An 18,922-nucleotide genomic window follows, 5' to 3' on the forward strand; every position below is an offset into this window, starting at 1 on the left:
TCCACCCAACACCACCATGCCTACTAAACCATATCCTGAAGTGCCACATCTGCTTGTTTTTCAAATGTGTTTCATATGAAATGAACGAACTACGTCTATATCATCCAGGGGAAGTTCACTGGATGGCATACAACCTCTCCATAGAAGTTTGGCTTTGCACTGAGAACAATTTGTGGAGCTCACACAAGAACACAACTTTTGAGAAAGATTTAAGTGATTAGAGAATTCACTTCTAAGTGCAATCACTGACTAAAGAAATTATCCCAATTTGAAATGCAGTTCAAAACTTAAGATTTCTGAGAATATTAATTTATCATATTAATTAAAGTTTTAAACTCGGGTGCAAATTTAACAAGGTGAGCAGCCTGGTACCAAAAACTAGTTTTAAAGAGGCTATGTACAGGCTTCTTTTTGCCTAATTCATTTTGCTAATTCAGGGCCTCCCATCTACCTGAAAGATTGACCCCAATTTACAAATTGCATTTAGTGATCCTTAGCAGAGATTAGATTTATAAAACATTCAAAGGATAAGCATATAACTTCTAGGAGAATGAATCTTGAGGCCCATAAATCACGTTACAAAAAATACCTGTCACGGCTAACACAACATAAATATCTTTTTTTGCCCCAGTCCAACTTTATGAAAGTGTCTGCAGCTTTTATCATTGATAAAGTGGTTGATGAAGCCTACATAGTTAAGAAATATTTTATAAATGACTTTATATGTAAAATACTATTAGCTGTAAAAACAGCTGGGCATTTACATTCAGAAAATCAACAATATGAACTAAAATATTACTTTGCTTAATGTAGTACAGAATTTAAATGCTTTTGGTTCAAAGTCTACCACACTGCTATAAATTATCTTCTTCTGTTACACATAACTAGGTTTGCTGGTTCTGTCATTAATGATGATACAGTGCAATTGTTACAGAATGTGCAGCGTAATTTTGCTCTGTGTGTCACTCCAGAAGAATGAACACATGCTTCAACGGACTGTAACATCCGTTGGTAGCACACTTAATTTATCTGCGGGTTTTGTTGTTGTTTTTTTTTTTTTAAACAAACACCATTTAAATAGAAGCTTGATGAAATTATCATCAGCTAAAACATAATATTGATTCATGCACTGTACCTACAGGAATCTGTTGGTAATTTAATACCATATAAAGTCTCTTTTGGTATGAGATGTACATCAGTGTGTCTTCTGCTTTCCTGTTCTTAATCAAATATTGCTTGTTTATTCCAAAGGCACAGGAGATTTGAATGTTACAGGGGTTTTTTACTTCCCTAAGCAGCAGCACAGAATCATTTTTCCTGAATATTCATTATAGCCTTGGGGTAGATGGAGCTTTTAATCCTAACTACTCATTGCCAATGGGTAGATATACTAGACGAAAAAAAAACTATTCACCTTTTTTTCTAAATGATCACATGATAAGCTTAACTACAACCATAACTATAAGTCCTCAGAAATTAAAGCAGCAAGTTGGCTACTGATTGCATTTGGCATTCGTAATGAGATGAATCCCACGTCCTATCACCCCCAAGGCAGATACATCCTGCATGTTTAAAAAGCAGTGTGAAAACGCTGCGTATAGAGTAGGTCACCTCTCCTTGTGTTTCACAGAAAGAAACAAAATCATGAAGAGATTATCACAGAAATGTCTGGCTGTAGTTTTTTGGAATTTTTTGAAATTTTTACTGTGTCCTGTTTTCAGTGTTCTTGCAGGGTCCTTGTTTTTACACTATCCTGTTACTGCACAATCTCTATACTGTATCCAGAACACCTCTCCGAGGTAGGAAGTACTATTCTACCTGTTCAATAAATGGAGAGAGGAGAGTCAGATAGACTGAGGTGCACCTCTTCAAACTCACCTTGTTTTGGTGCCCAGTTTTTACTAAGTCATTTTCATAAGGATCTAAAAGATTTGTCTGCCAGAAAACTGCACTTGGTTCTTCAGAATACCATAAATCATGAGACACTTTCCACATTAACAAAGAAATATTCTTAATACTGGAATTTAATCAGTTTTTCAGAGTATTTCAATAATGCAAAAGATAGAAATGTAACTACTTTAGGGTAACAAACATGCTTTTCTTAACTACGCAAACAGTCCTTGGGAAGCACATATGTGTGAGTGTATGTACGTATGTAAGTGTGCATATAAAAAGAATACAAATGTCAGTCTGAAAGATGTCATAACAATAAACCTGTTACAGTTTGCCCCAAGAACTTCAGAAGGAAGGCTACCACTCAGCAGAGCACATTAGCTGATCTTGTCTAATTAGTGCTACAGAAAATTGACCACACCATGCAATCTCCAGTCCATCCCTAACTACTGTAATGGTGGCAGTTCTGTCTCACTGAGAACAGGGTACAGGTCTTTGCAGTTGTGGGAATAATAAAAACATAATTCTTCTCAGAGAGAATCCTGGTTTTACACATGTCTGAAGGCTTTCTTACATAAGACTACCAAAGTTATCATTAGAGGTCATGCTGATGATTGGTGTAAGTCCATTATCCTGACTGTGATGATGGGGAGTTCTAGATGGCACAGAGAATGTTGCAAGATCCATTAGGACCTTGCATGTAAAGTCCTTAAATCTCATTACAATGACCTAAACAATAAAGTTTCAGAAATTAAAATACTTCATTCTATTTAATGCAAGTCTGATCTTCCTCATAAACCTCAAGTCTTTGACGGCCACAAAACTGTTCTCATATATATGTCTTGCCAATGAGTTCAATGGCTAAATCATGCATTATGTCAACATGTTTGCAACTTTAAATACTGACACTAAGTTAAAGAGAACTTACTTTGTCCTTGTATTAACTTAACGCACATGAAGCTGACAGGATTTCTTATATATGGTTAGTAGGCAAGTGGCACGAGGAGTCCCTCATCAGTGCATTCTTCTGGTGACAGATTTTCTTTCTCTGCTGGCTCTTCAGGAAAAACACCTTGTAGCCTCCTTAGATGTATTATCATTGGAGGAATTTTTTATATGAAAAAATGTTCTATAGTTAACTTCCTCATTCTGCACAGGAGTACCTTTTCCAAAATAGTATAGATAGCTATGGGAAAAGGAGGGAGTGCTTTTATGGTCAGGAATGCTGTAGCCTAAGAAAAAATCTAGTGAAAAAAAAAAAGTGAGAATTTGAAAGATTTGGCTTTTAATTAATGTACTATTCTCACTTTACTGTGTCATTCAACAATAGTCTACAAGGGAGGAGTTAAACCTATCCTCACTCAGATAACTGTCCAACAGCCCATGAGGACTCCAATGCACCCTCATCTGAAAAACAAGAAAGCAGAAAATAATCTTTCACCACCTGTAGGTAACCTCCATGCAACAGCCAGACTTTCTTCCAGGCCGTGCTACCCTTTCCTTGTGAACATTACAGCAGCACTACCTGCCATGACCTGCACTGCAGGCAGGCAGGGGCAGGATACATTTGGAGCAGAAAGTGAGTACTGACCATTGCTATAGATTCCTCACCTATTCAATCCACTCCACCAGGTCAACATGTAGGTCTGGATCTGCATCTTTTACAGAGATCCCACAGATGTTCTGAGGACTTGTTAGCCTGATAAGCTGTTACTTTAAATGCTTTTTCTATGTGTCTGTCATGTATTTCTTTTCCAGATCAAACATGGATCCAGAAATTAGGATTAGGAAATCAGAATTAAAAATAAATAAATCAAAATTCCTCTCTGTGTGCTCTTCCTTCATATGTGAATAAAAAGTAAAAGTATGGGAATTTCAGCTTAAAGCATTGCAAATTAGTGTCTTTAGCATTCACCTTATTTTCATACTGCAATTGATCTTTTCCACAGCCATCTTTTCTCCCTCCTCCTATAAGATGAACAACATTGCCTTCATAAAACTGTCTATCTCTAAAGCCACCCAAAACGTCCACAATACCTAAATATAGAATTGCAGTCAATCACTATAGCAAAAGAGACACCATTTCTGAATCTCATGGTTAATTTTACTGTCTTCTCACGTCCTAGAAAGGAGCAGATTAGGTTGTGTATTTGTCCCATTTCAAACTTAATTAAAGTTAAAAATTTGTTTAAAGCCCGTCAAATTAAGAGAAGGATTTCCCAGGATAGAAGATGAATAACTCTCTACTTCTCATCCGGAGCAAAAAATGCTTCCTCATTTCTCACGAAATTTGACAGCTTTTGGTCAACATCTATTGACCGCAGCTGTCAAAAAGAAAGAAATGAGGCAGTTTAACCTAAGGCAGGAATAACAGTTTTCACAGTTGCATGTGAAGGTATCTATATATATTAGGAAAAATTTCAAAAAATGCCTAAATGACTTCAGAGGCTTTGGATCAGCCTGGCTAACCCCACAAAAATGTGGCTGCTGGATGAGAGCTTATAACCTTCTGGCTAGATTCTATGATATGATGTGATGTGAAACCAATGCCACAAAATAAACTTTTAAAGATAACGACAGCACGTGAATTCAGGACTCTTTTTCAGTCAATACTGTACTGCATTTTGGCATGAGGTCCAGAGTATACCGCAGGTAGTGGAAGCCTTTTCCATTAGTTTAGCAAAAAAAAAAAAAAAAGTTCAAAATCTCATTAGACATCTTCAATAAAATGGTATAGGAAAATCCTATTCAGGACAGAAATTCAAAAATGTCTATAAACGGATAATTTCATACTTTGGTCTGGGAGGATCAAAATGTTTCATTCCAGTTGAGGCCTTTAGCTTTCGTTAATTAACTTGCACTTCGAAACAAGAGGTTTCAAAATGAAGTGGGGTTATAGGGGTTTATTTTGGGCAATAATTTCTAAAAGATCAGAGATTAATATGAGAAGAATCAAGCAAGGTCCACATAGTTACCATTTAACTACACTACCATAGCAACAATATGTAGTGTGACTATTGCTCACTGGTTTAATTTGAGGATATATTTGTTTTCTAGTCTCTTACATATTCGAAAATGTTCCTTTCTTTTAAAAAAATCTTTTAAAAGAAGTCTACTGAGTAAATGAAGACATTTATGTTGTTTCTACAAAAGTGTTCTCTTTATAATTTGAAAAAAATATAGTATTTTTAAACTGAAGAAATATCTTATGGCTTATATAACTAAGCATGTACTACTAGTGAAACAAGTGCATTTTTGCTTACAAAATACTGCAGATTAAGATGTAGAAGTATAGCTTGGAAAATTTCCATTAGCTTTTACAGACTACATTCTTTTTGCTATAGTCTTTTCACTCAGGCAAAAAGATTACCATTTGAAGACCATGTAAAGACTATATTTATGTTTTTTATTTCAATTTAATTTTATTTTTTTATATTTATAGGGATTAATGACTCCCAATATATAGATGATTTTGCCAAACTGAAAATCTAAGCAAGATCCTGGTGGCATGATTCTTTTTTTTCATTTATTTTTTTTATTTTCTGTGGGAAATGAGAAGAACTAAAAAACCCCTGCCATCTAGCTCCATTCTCAGATGCTAGGAGTTTATTACTTTAAAGTAAAGCTGCAAGCATGATGTCGTGATTTGTTCAGCTGCTCCAGCAGTCGCTGGACTGACCAGTCGCTTCAAGTTCCACTTGTGGGAGCCTAACTGAGATTCTCCATTTCTTCCAGTGATATCAGTGTGTCACTGGACAAAATCAAGTCACTCTGGATTAGGTCCAGGCTTTGGTCACAGCTGAGTTGAGAAGTCAAAGCTCTGAGACCCAGTCTATAGCGTGAGAGATGACAGCAGGTATGGAGAAAAGCCACCATGAGACTATGACACTACTGTGGTTCTTACTTCCCACAGCTGGGCTACTTTGAAAATTAAAAAAAAAAAATTGATGCACACTAAAAAAATGGAATTTAAAATTCAACAGTGTTTGACCAAATAAACCTTAAAAGACTCATAAAAGGTCTTGACAGAATCAGAATTTCTTCATAAATTTCAATTTTAGCAGATCCCCATCTCCCTCTTCTTTCTTACTCTCAGTTGGTATCACAGTCACTATTTCTCCCTTCTCCAGCTCTACGATTAGAACCTTTGAAAGCTGTTAAAAGCATAAGACAAATAGCGTTTGATCACCTCTCTCTATTCCAAATGAAATAATGGGAACAATAAGTTGTTACAGCATTTCCATAGTGTAGTACGCTAGTGGAGCTGCACAAATGAATGATGCTTAACAGTACATTTAAAAAAAAAGAAAATACAAAGCCCAACACTCCAAAGCTTATTAACATAACTCATCTAATAGCTGCCAATATTAACACAGGCCAGTATCCAAACTCAAGAATACATTTATCGAAGTGCTGTGTGGGAGATCCACTTTGGATATCTTATTAGCAGCATGGCACTCCTACACCCCTTCTCTGATAATGTAGTACCTAATGACTGAAAAGATAACCAACGTGAAGACAAGGTCAAAAATGAGCTGGAAATTTTTGATTGACTGGTACACAAAAGTACAAAACATAGAGTTGTGTTGGGAGTCAGAGCAACGATAAGAGGGATGTCAAGATCAAGCACAACTGAGACTTGAAAGGTTTGTGGCTGTCTTTAGTCAGCTTTGTAATTACTCCCTTTTTCAGATCACATAAAAGCTTTTTGTTTTCTCCCCAGTACTAAAAGAAAAACAATTGAATTTATTTTGAAAACTGAGTCCTCTCTCTAAGTAGGTGGTCAAACTATAATGTTTTTATTTATTCCAAATTTGTTGTTTTGTTGTTTCTTTTAAATTAAAATGTTAATCTAAGCAACCAGAAGAAACATCATTGTTAGAAACCTTTCTACTTTAAAAATTAACTATAATGCTTTTTTTAGTTGTTAGAGTTATATGATAGGAAAAACTGTACATTTCATTGACATAGGTCAGTTAAAACTGTAGCAATTGTTATTTACAGCTATTGGTTTTAATGCAACATTAAAGGAGTCAGACACAACCATTACTTTCTTTGGTTGTCAGAATAAAGGCTCATAATAGCTGGCCTGAAAGGGTGAAACTCAGATTGCCAGTTCAAATTAGCAAATCATTTGTTCTGATACCAACCGGGCCTAAACATTCCAAGAGAAAAATGTGTAATTGCACATTTAAATTTAATAAACTTCTTGGAGATACTAACTGGAAAGATTTATTTATCAACTGCATTGGTATATGTAAAGTGTTGACTAATAAAAATGCCTTTTTACCCCTGACAGAACAAAATATTTTATCTTGGTTGTTTCTAGCCAACCAAAATAAAGTTTCTCATATCACTGTAAAAAAGTATTACACAGCATGATTAAACAATATTTCAGCTCTTTAGTTCATGCAGAGGTTACCTGCTAGAAGGCATAAACGCTAAAGGGAAGCATAGAACTCAAATATACAAGCACTGCAGCAACAAATAGCTTTCTCTTCTGGTCAGGTAGGCAAGCTCTCAATCCTTTCCTATAATAATGAGGCAGAAAATACCAGACAACTGAGGAAACCATAAACCTTTGAAACCATCAAACTTAGGAATTTAAAACCTATGCTCTGAGAAGGATTTCACACTCAGTTTTAAAATTACCATGCAGGCCTGTATTCAGATTTGTTCTACTGTAAAGAGCAAGCCTCCCAGCACATTGACTAAATGTACTAGGAGGTGAGGCAAAATTATAAAAGTATGAGCCTAGTCCTGAAAATCCTCATATAGGCAGTGAAGAGACTAGTTAACACACTGTTAATTAACTTTATCAAATGGTGGCATAAAACTGAAACCATAGGAAAGAAAAGCTATTAACCTGCACTGCGTAGTTAACTTTTACTGTGCACCAAGACAAACAACCTTAAATATTTTATTTTACCTGCACATATATACTTGTTGCTGATAATTTCCTTTCCAATAAATCCTGTTTACCGTACATCATCGGTATGAACAACTGCAGCGCCTTACGCTGCAACCACATATCCAAAAGCAAAGCAGTGCACAGGATCTAGACATTTAACCCAAAAATTTAACCACGTAGACCACAGAAATATGCTTGCCTGAGTTTTCTACATTTCCCTTTTCTGAAAGACTCTCAGTGTATGAAAACACAGCTGCAAGAATAAGTACAGGCTGCCATTGGGTTTTTAAAAAAAAATCATGGTTTTCTTTCTTTCTGGGAAGCACTCGTTATACACTCCATTGTAATTAGGCTACTGAAGTGTCATTAAAACAGCCCAAATCTTTTTGTTTCCTTTTTAAGCAGTGGCAGGTCACTGATATTTTGGCCGAACTGACCTTCTTTGTGACATCTGTCATCCATAATGCGAATTCCAGATGAAATGCTTCCATCATAGAGAACCTGAAAATAAGGTTATCCCCAACTTGCTTTCATGTCTTCATGAATTTCAAGGAAACAGAACCTCTTTTATATTTTTCTAAGAAAATCCATTCTGTAAAGAATGCTTTCCACATATAAATGAAAAGTCACCACAGATAAACAGTATTTAAAACCTTAACAGCCATACTGTGTCATTAAAAAGTTGGTAGTGCTGTTAACATTACTGTCCTATTAATAATCCCTTTTATTTTCCGTTTTGTCTTTTGAGTAATTAAATTAAAAATACTTCAAAGCAATAACAGTGGATTAAGCATTGTCAAAAAGCAATACAAAATTATATAATAGTGTTCAGATGATGAATTAATTAAACTTTGCATCTTAATTCATTTCTTCTTTAGCATACGAAAACCAGAATTCTTAAGACAAAATACCAATTAACTGTCATACCTCATTATTAAATATTGTCTCCTTTCATGTGTTACACAAAATAGAATATGTGAGCACATAAAGGAGATACAGAACTCAAGACAGGAAATAAATCCATTTAAGTCATGACATTCCACCACAGCTGAGTCCTGTGAGGGCAACAGGAAAGGAAAAAAATCCTCAGGTACTGGAGGAAAGCGAGTGATGTCACCAGCCCAGGAGTGATAACATAGCAAGCTTTTTCTGTTCAGATTTCCAGATGAATAGCTCATGAGTCAATTATTACTTTCAAAGCAACTCAGCAAAGGGTTTGATGAGGAGGGTTTTAAAGCAGGAGGGAGTGGAAAAAGATAGGGAAGAGATGCATATAAAACCAAGGAAGGTGAAAAAAACATCCGAAGAGGTTAAAAAAACAAAACTGAGCTATCATAAAGGATGACATGTGGCCACGATCCGTGTGGGAGCTAGGAACATAAGCCCTCAAAACACATCTCTTGGCCCGCAAAAAAGCGTGCTCAGATCTAGGTTTGCAGGAGTTGGAGGAGGCAATCAGCAGCATCCCTTCTCCCTTACACATCCCAAATACCCTCCCAGAAAAACAACGCCCGGTGCAGCCCATTTCTGTGAACGCAAAGCAACACCATCACTGCCTGAAACAAGGAATCCTTCTTTCTGAGGAGTCTGCACCTGGTGACGGAATTCCCTGCGTCTGCCTGAGCTTTTCCCTCCTCTGGACTGTTCAGGCTCTTGTTCATATCCATCAGCTTGGGTGGCAGACAGTTTCTTTCCCCTGCCCAGCTGCCGAGTTGTATGAAACTTACAGCAATTCGGTATCTTTGAAACAGTTTCAACTCTGAGAAACATGACTGAAACAGGTCATTTGGTTGAAATACACCTCAAAGCAACAGAGGGCACTGACAGACAGAAAGACAGTGAGATCAGCTAGGACTTATCATCTGAACATCCCAGCGAAAATGGATGAAATTGGCCAATGCAAGAGAACAAGACGACACATAAATCCTGAAACTCTACCGCAAACAACAACACAAACCTCACTTTGATTACACTAGTTTATACTAGATTTCGGGTGGCAATGTTCCCACTGCTGCTACAGCCCAGTGTAACACCACCCTGCCGTACTTTGCATTAATTTGTTGCAGTAACTGATACAAAAGAGAAGAGAGAGAACTAATACTGCCTGCAGGACTCAATGAATTATACTTAACCAGCATATTATTGTAGGGTGATAGTAGAATGCCACATGAACACAGACATAATCAAATTCTGTTTGGGGCATCATTTATTTAAAATACTTCAAGCTTCTTGCTGGCAGAGTAACAGCGAATTAGCATGCTATGCTGTGCACTTCAATTAAAAAGCAGCCTCATCTTTCCTGTTTCCAAGCTACAGCAGAGCAAATCTAATTGCGCCACGCAGCCAGTCCTCATCTTTGCAGAGTAACCAGGGCTTTTGGGTTTTTTGCTTTTTGTTTTTGACAGATTTATCTTCTTCTGAATAAGGCACTGTGGGCTTTTACGAAACTTGCCTCCTAATTGCTGGCAATAAACATGAGCACAGCCAGCAGAAGAGGCTGTAGCAAGTACAGTTTAAGCAAAATGAAAATAAAGGTAAGACATTTTACATATGATCTGAATAGTTAAACCATCAGGATCTGGATTTCAGTTCTCATGCCTCTTTCAATATAAACTAAAAAAAGCAAACAACCCCCAAAACCTATTGCTTAAATGCTGAGATAGGCAAAGATTTTTTGTATTTTTGAAGGTTAGAAGGTATGACTAATTAAAGAGAAATATTTATAAGCCACAATGCTATTAACTTTTAAAATATTTGCTTACAGCAGAAAAAATCTCTGTTCTTGCACTTAGGCTGAGATCTCTGAACATGAGATTTGTTTTTTCAAAAAGTACACAAGCATCCTCTTTGCTTTGGAAATTTAACTGATGTGTTGCTTTTGATGAGATCTCCCCATGATACTTATCATCTCATCCCAAGTGAGCAGGTGAGTCCTTGTGCTTCCCACTACTCATCTTCCACCCCTGGTACAAACAATGCAGTACCTTTGGATAGGAACTGAGCAGGGTGAATCCACAGAGTCACAGAAATGTGAGTCTGAATGGACTTCTGGAGGGCAGCTAGTCCAAGCCCCTGCTCTGAGTGGGACTAGCACCAACACCAGCTGAAATTGGCCTCGGCTTTGCCTGCCTGAGCCCTGAAAACCCCAGAGATGGAGAGCACAGAGCCCTACTAGACAACATCTTCCCGTGCTGCATCACCTTCTTGGTAACTTTTTTTCCTGATGCCCAACCTGAAACGTTCAGCCTGCAATTTGTGGCCATTTCCCCTTGCTGTATCATCTGACACTACAGAAAATCATCTTTCCCTCTCTGTAGCTACTCTTCCAGCATCTTTGTTACTACCTTTCAAGCAGCTGCAGGCTGCCATTTTCTTCCTTCTGTTGTTCTTCAGTCCCTATTAGGCCAAGGAGACTCACTGATATTTCTGAAGACTTTGGATATCACTCGTCCTAGTTGGTCTTATTTTAATGATTCTAGGTATATGCACACTACACTTAGTAGACCTGGGGTTTTATCTGAACAACAAAGAATGACACAAAACTGGCAGGAATGCAAAATAAAACCCCAGTTATGGACTGAATTAAACTATTTATTCATTCTTACCATAGCCACTAGAGAGACTTTCTGACTTTTGGACCAAAACCAAAAAGCCAAACACTTACATTTGTTGATTTCACATCACAGTAATGGTTCTGAATATTTAATGCCATTTTTAAGAAGGATAAGTAAAAAAAAATCAAAACACATCTCTCCACTGAAGAGACAAAAAGTGAACCACAAACACAAATACAACACCACAAGTTAGACATCAAAACGTGAGTGCTACTGTCTCAGATGATTGATTGATTTATTATTTTCATAATTTTATGCTGTAATTACTACAGTAATAGACTACAGTGGGAAAGCGATACTGTCATTTTTTAAATCATCTGCTGTTCACCACATCGTCTTTATGTTTACTGTTAAATGTTTTGTACACTTATGTTATCTAATTCAAAGAAAATCCATGCATTACTGCTGTTAGTGCTGTTAAACCTAATGACGGAAATTCTATTATGATTTTTAATGATATCCAACTTTTATACAGTTGCAGATTGTTATGAAAGAATACAAACCTTAACTTTATTATCATTAATCAGCATTAGTAAATATAATTGACATTTTATACAGAACCAGCTTTAAGTAACTTATTGGCAGCAATACAGATGCCTCTTAATATTACCCTCTGGCTAGCTATGCTGTTTGGGCGCCAGAGTGTCTGCACTAATGACTTGGAATTAAAATCAAATAAAAGCTAAGAACTGTAATTCAGTATAAAACAAACAGCCATTCTTAGTATCAATTTTTTATATACATAATTTGGATATATCTGGAATTTTTAAAATTTACAGGGCGTAGAAAACAGTGGAAGTGTTTTAGAGTAGATAATAAAATAGGATACAGAAAAAAGAAATCTGATGTTCCCAGATTTCTACACTTACCCTTAGGCGCACCATAGGAATTGAAATGAGCAGAAAAAGTAGACAGTGTAATTAACCTTTCCTTTCCCTTTTTTTTTTTTGAACAAAAACAACAAAAAAGCAGAACATTTTAAACAGTAAAAATACACATGCATGTTTTTCTGCCATTATTTTTCATCTCAGAAATTTCTGTAGTTTCCTGAGGATTTAATGTGCTTGGGCATGAAAAGGGATCTAATCTTTTCCTATGAAGACGTGGATAATGTTATCAAAAAGATTTAAGAAAACTTGCTTAACTGTACAACCAGGAAAGCTGCTCTGTCTCTCAAAGCCTCATGTCCTGTCTTCTAGATATCAAGTGGTGTTTTTTTTCCAGAGCATATCTGAGCTCTCTCTTCCCCACACCACCTATGTATGACCTATTTGACTTCAGCCCGGGGTGGGGGGGACGGGGAAGGAGGGAATTAGGAGTAGAGCCAAAATGCTTCCTAGCACTTTTCTGTCTTATGATGGGGCATCCAGGGGCCACCACATGTGCAAGCCCCCTGAAGGGCTACTGATAAATCTGCTCGCACATGTTGTTATTTTATCCAGTTTATCCTCACTCTTTGCTTCGATAAACTTAATTTAAAGCCACTATAATTTAATCTTAGCCAACTCTGAGGAAGAACCTCAGGATCTGGCCCTCTAAAGATGGCTTGTTTTATTCATTTATTTGTCTAAAGAAGTAGATTCTTTTCTGAGCTCTCATTTTGGTGACTCAGTTAAGGAAACACAAGAATATATTTAAACAAGAGTAGTATATATTAAACATTCAAAAGAATATCCATATTGTATGGGGAAGAGAAAATTTTATTATTATACAAATATATATGTATATATAATGTAATTATCTTCCTGCTTTATGGATCTGATCTTCTCCAAGGAGACTCACAAATACACACGATAGCCCTGAGTGCCTGGATTTTGCATTTGGTTCTCTGATTTTACAATAGCTGAAAGATATGTAAAAACTCATGTAGGCAGACAGCTCCCTACTGACTACACATCTAAGCAATATCACATGCATATATTATTCCAACCAGTGAAAGCTGAAAATAACATATGCCTAACAAAAAAAAAAAAAGGGTAAAAAAAGAGGCATATGCTTGAAACGATATGCCTGTTTCTTCCACGTGAAACATTCAGGGCTCTCCATGACCAAACCGCACCCTTCTACAGCATGCTGCCATCTCTGATGGGGACAACCCAAACTGCTGAGTTACGCTGTGCAGAGTGAAGGGTGGGAATTGCTTCATAAACATATAATAACTGATACTATAGCTCTTCGTTGTGGAATGCAATTCAGGGAAAAAAATTAATAATAACTATTACCATTTTGCTAGTATGGTCCTGGAGTGTTCTTATAATTTTCTCCTCTCCGATTTTTAATCATAACTTCAGTAAATGACCACTGGCCATGAAAAGCAGCTAGATTATTTTCATTAAAAATAACAATCTATAGCATTAAACAGATTGACATCATTTTGCTCACAGAAAATAATGAAACATCCCATGCACTGTGCCTGACAGCATTGCTCTAATAAAGCTTCGTCTGAAGTGTGTCCACAGTTGCATTGAAATGATTACAGCTCCTATTGCCTCTCTACTAAAAGTTTTAGAAAGTTAATGATTTAGTTATCTAACCACACCTTGGTTCTCAAAAGTTTTGTGTTTAACTGAGGAAGTGAGGATGAATTAAGATGTCCACTAGCCCTCCCCAAGGGGATCAACTGAATAGTATGTGTTGATTTTAGGGCACGTAATCATGATTCCCACTCTGCATATCCCTCCTGTTCTTTTTCACCTCTCACCACAATGTAGTAAGATAGGAAATCAGGTTTCAGACTTCTGAAACTTTGACAGTCAAACTGTAGAAAATTTCTCCCAGTAGACTGTGAATGAAGATTTTTTCAGAGACTTCCAAGATCACCACATTTGGGCATGTTTCAGAGCTAAAACAAATTTCAAACCATGACCAAAAGATGCAAAAATCTGAAAACTTCAAAAGGATATGAGTATGAGAATTGGCTTTTGTGCATGTTTGTTTTCTTTTAATGGGCAAAACAACACACATTCTCCTAACTGAAGTCACGGGACATACTGATAAACTCTGCATCAGATTTCTACACAGCAGAGACATCAGGCACAGATAATTCCAACCTAAACTGTATAAACCATCAAATCTATAGGTTACCGAATGCAGGCTCTTATAAGAGAAGAGGTTAACTGTAGGTGGCAGTACCACAATGTATGCCCTATTGTGTGATTCTAAAATACAGCTAGGTTCATGCGCTAAAAGTTGTAAAATGAAATGTGTCTATATCCATGTCCTTCAAAATCATTATTGACACGTACAGTAGTTACCAGGTTGTGATCTAAAAGATATCTATAGGGCACTGAAATGACAATCAACAAATTCTGTCCAAGAACTTTTTGGAAATTATTTGTTTTCATCTTGTTCCTTGTCAAAAACATAATGTGGTATTTTTCTCAGCAAAACTAAGCATTTGGTATATTCTCAGCTTCTTCAGTTTTTTTGCTTTCAGCACTAAATATTTAAATCCATTCAACCTAAAAATCACAAGCTAGTAATCTGCTGCTTGTGTCTTACCCCTGAGGTGTAACTATCAATGTGGTAGTGCAGGATTGCTGAAGAGACATGAAAGAGGCTGCAGTTACAGTCCTACCTGCCCACAGGCCAGGCCCATGCCTCTCTCCCCCATACCATGAGGACAGGATAAATTTAACTCCAGCGCATCTGCACCAGCATCCTATGAAACATGCAAAAGAAAAAAAACCCGCAAAATTAACTTCAAGTAATGCACTCTTTCCTGTAGCATTTACTGTTCATGTTAAACAGATTTTTTTAGACATTTGATTTTTTTTTTTTTTTTAAAGAGAGAAAGCTACAGACATGATAGCCTGAAAAAGCAATGTGTTGATCATTACAGAGAGAAATTTTAAAAACTGATGTGGCTTCCCATAATTACAAAGGAAATGAAAGTTAAAAAAAATAATTAAAAAGAGACAAGTACAATACGGAGTTGGTTCTGGAAAATGTTAACAAATGAAATGTAATCGCAGGGCCTTCGGGCCGGACTGAGAGTGAGGTTCAGTAGTCAGTGTTACCCAGGTGCTTCTGTGCTCTGAAGAACTGTGACTCAGTGGTAAATTTCCCCTTGCTGCTTTAATAAATTTAGTCTGTAAATTTTCTGCAGATGCCTTTACTATGCCATAGCTTTTGTCATTAAATCTGTTTGTTTCTGAAGTCGAACAAGACGGTATTAAAAAAAGTCTACACAAACATATTATTCATGCTAATTTCTCTTCAGCACCCTCTATTAGCTACAATTAAAAAGGCAACTAAAAAAACAAAGGCAAAGGAGCCAAGGTGTACAAGGGCAGCATACAGACACGCTCCTTTTCCTCCTTGCTGAGCTGTTCCAGCCTGAGATGAGGATCTCTCCCGTTGCCTTTGACGTGGCTGTAACTAGTATTTTCTCTTGCATTTGCATTTTGTTTTTGCTTATTGAACTGGAGTAACTTTGCCTGCTGTGTGGCCATGGTTCAGCAGCTCTCCAAGCGTGTGAGCCAGGGAGAAGCCATCCATCACCTTCAGGAACCCTCCACATCCTGGCCAGCTCTGTGAGCCCGGCCATGCCGCGTGGAGGCTGGTGCTGTCGGCCTCCGTGACAAGCTGACCTTTTGTATGAATAGGTCGTCCTCCTGCTGAGAGGCACTGCTGTACCTTCTGGGGCTTCTGCTCTTTGGAAAGCCACATCTATTACCTTCTAGGTAGGATCCTACACGTACGATTAAATATCACTGCTCTTCAGCTGCAGATTCCAGAGCGCCCCAAACAAGTGTGCTGCTCTTTGCAAAGCAGAGACTAACAACAGCTTTGCGGAAAAAAGTTGTATCACATAGGTTACACTTTATTGCATGCATTTAAGTAACTACTTTTTTCTAAAGGGGTAGCATAAATACAAACACAGGTTGAAAATATCTGTCTTAAAACTGGATAGCAGTACCACTGGATTGAAAAAAAAAGGAGGGAATGGCACAATAAAGCCATTCATCTTAGTTTAAAAGCAGTACTGCTCCTGTCAAGCACGGATTCCACCAAAGATTTCATGGTCAATTAGGTAAATACAGGTATAAAATGGACTAGTGTTCAAGATTACCAAGCCAATTACTGATAATGTTTAATTTCACTTCCCTAAGTCCCCAAAGTGATTTTTTCCTCATAGGTTTAAAATGCCCAAAGAAAATAGAGAAGTGTCTTCCCATATCACCATAGGAGGGCTTAGGACACTATGAATAAAGAAGAAATAATGTCCAAACATGCACGTAAAGCCATAAGAAAACACAAATCCAAAATATTCACACCCACATCTACACATATATAAAACCATATAAATACAAAAAATATATGATACTTATAAAAGATTTAAATATGAGCTTATGATAGCAATAATGACAAGCTAATTTTTTTCTTTACTGAAATTTGTTTAAACCTTCCTTTATTGATCTGAAACTATGCTTTTTTATTTCCTCTAGATATCTTAATCTATGTGAAAAAAACACCCAGTTTAATTTAAAAATGACAATTTTGTGTTACACTCAGATATAGACACCTTTCTGAATGAAATTACTGTGGTCTTAATCAAGTATTTCTTATATTATTTCCTATGGACACAGGTACATGTTTTTAAATATTTTTTTTCCTTCAAATTTAATCGAAATTTCAGGTGCATAGTTTGTTTGCATTTATGTGAGATTGGATGTATATTATAGGAAGTCTGCTGACTGCTGTTCTATGCACTGGCTTTCTCCGCTATAATTTTTGAAAGCCTGTATTAAAACTAGAATAGCATTAAATGAGCCTTTTATATGTTAAATATTCAAGAGTTTTATATTCAAAATTTCTTCTGGTGCTGTCAAACTAGTGTGCCTGTAGGCAAGGTAAGATCAAGTTAGGCTCTCAAAGGTAGAATTAAATTTTATCAGGGCATCCGTCATAATATAGAGTTTGCTTAAAATGCAAATAAAAAGTATATAGATTCAAATACTAAAGGCTTTCCAGGTACTGCTTAAAAATCCAAGGGACAATTTTTATGGAAAAGAGTTCCTTTAAATTTACATTTCCATCATTTTAATGAAAACACAGAATAAACAAATTATAATGGCCATGTTTTAAATTCTCATTTTTCACTCTAAATCTATTTCTTTGAAGAAATTCCTTATTGTAGCTCTTGTTTTATTAGGAGAATAAAAAAAGACAGATGCAGAAATGCATCTAGGAAACCATTACCTCAGCCATTTTTGAAAGTTCAGTCCAGTCCTCCTTGCTATAGCTGCACATGATACTGGCAATCAGAATCTGAAAAGAATATATATGCAATCATTTTAGGCCATGTTACCAGATTTTGTAATATAGTACTTTACTGTGACTCTAGACATGAACTACCGCTACCCGTATATGAGAACTACTAGCTGTATACTACTAGCATGTATAATGAAATACAGCTATATATTTCACTGGGGAAATTGTATACAAAGTCCTCTATTTTGTCCCTACTTTTTAAGTCATTAAGGAAAACCAGCAGGTCTAGTCAAACATGTAGAGGAATTTGCATTCTCTTCAACCTGCGATAAAGCGAGAACAAAGGCCGTCGTAGACCCAGAGCCCACCAGGAAAACTGCCAAACATACTTGCTTCTGAGGTCAAAGGAATTAAGTTATTTATTATTTATACAATGCCAGAAATACTTGGGGGTCTTTAGAGGTAGGTAAGACACCAGTGCAAGAGTTTACAGTCTAACGTGGCAGCATATGAACGCAACATTCCAGCTGACTTGAGGAAGCTGGGATACACCAAAACCAGCCCCCTGGAATCTCACACTATGCAAGCTAAGGACAGTGACTGGCAGCTGGGAATGTTTTGTGTAGAGGTAACTGGGAGGAAGACTTGTATGGGGAAAATCTGGGAGGACTGGGAGGGTGGCACAGGGAAATTCCAGCTTTTGTTTTCCCACCATACGTGTTTTGTTCCTATTTGCTGCCTGTGGCCCCAGTGCCCCCAGAGCTGTTTCTGTGTACTGCCTTTCCTCCTCACTGCACTGAACACCTTTCAGGCCCAGGTTCTCCCTGCAACTGCTGCTTATTCTAATATCTTTATTGAGGTTCAAGTTTTCAGGTAAAATAAGTTCTAACAGGATTCTTCTGGTAAGGCAGCTAGACACACACCTTTCCAGTTGCTTATGGTGCTATTTATTGTTAAATGAATGTTAACTACTACTCCAGTCGATGTGTAGTTCAAGTAATGATGTTAGTTTCTAATTAAGACTAAAACAAAACCACTTGTTCTGGACCCATCATATATCATCAGACACTGAAACTCTGCAGTTGATACACTCGTGGTGAGATCAGCAGAGAATTCAGCCCAGGAACTCCTGCATTGAGGACTTCTTAGAAGGATGAGGTTTGCAAGAAAAAAGCATCAGAGACCTGTACTGCAGCAGCTAAAAGGTTAAATCGGAATGATCTCACGGAACTCACGAGCACATTGCTCGATCAGTCTGTGAAGGAAACACCACGAGAGGAGAACAGAA

The 18,922-nt window shown here is 37.0% G+C and overlaps 1 protein-coding gene across 1 annotated transcript in view; it reads right to left on the minus strand.

Moving 5' to 3' along the window:
• DPYD (dihydropyrimidine dehydrogenase) overlaps positions 1-18,922 on the minus strand; it is a 380,477-nt gene that overhangs the window by 100,393 nt on the left and 261,162 nt on the right. Inside the window, exons 15-16 of the mRNA XM_075424984.1 lie at positions 17,623-17,691; positions 14,996-15,079 (exon numbers count right to left, since the gene is read on the minus strand). Of these exons, the coding sequence (XP_075281099.1) occupies positions 14,996-15,079; positions 17,623-17,691 (153 nt within the window). The remainder of the gene's footprint in view (positions 1-14,995; positions 15,080-17,622; positions 17,692-18,922) is intronic.

The sequence above is a fragment of the Opisthocomus hoazin genome, chromosome 6 (assembly GCF_030867145.1).
Source record: "Opisthocomus hoazin isolate bOpiHoa1 chromosome 6, bOpiHoa1.hap1, whole genome shotgun sequence".
Classification (NCBI taxonomy): domain Eukaryota; kingdom Metazoa; phylum Chordata; class Aves; order Opisthocomiformes; family Opisthocomidae; genus Opisthocomus; species Opisthocomus hoazin.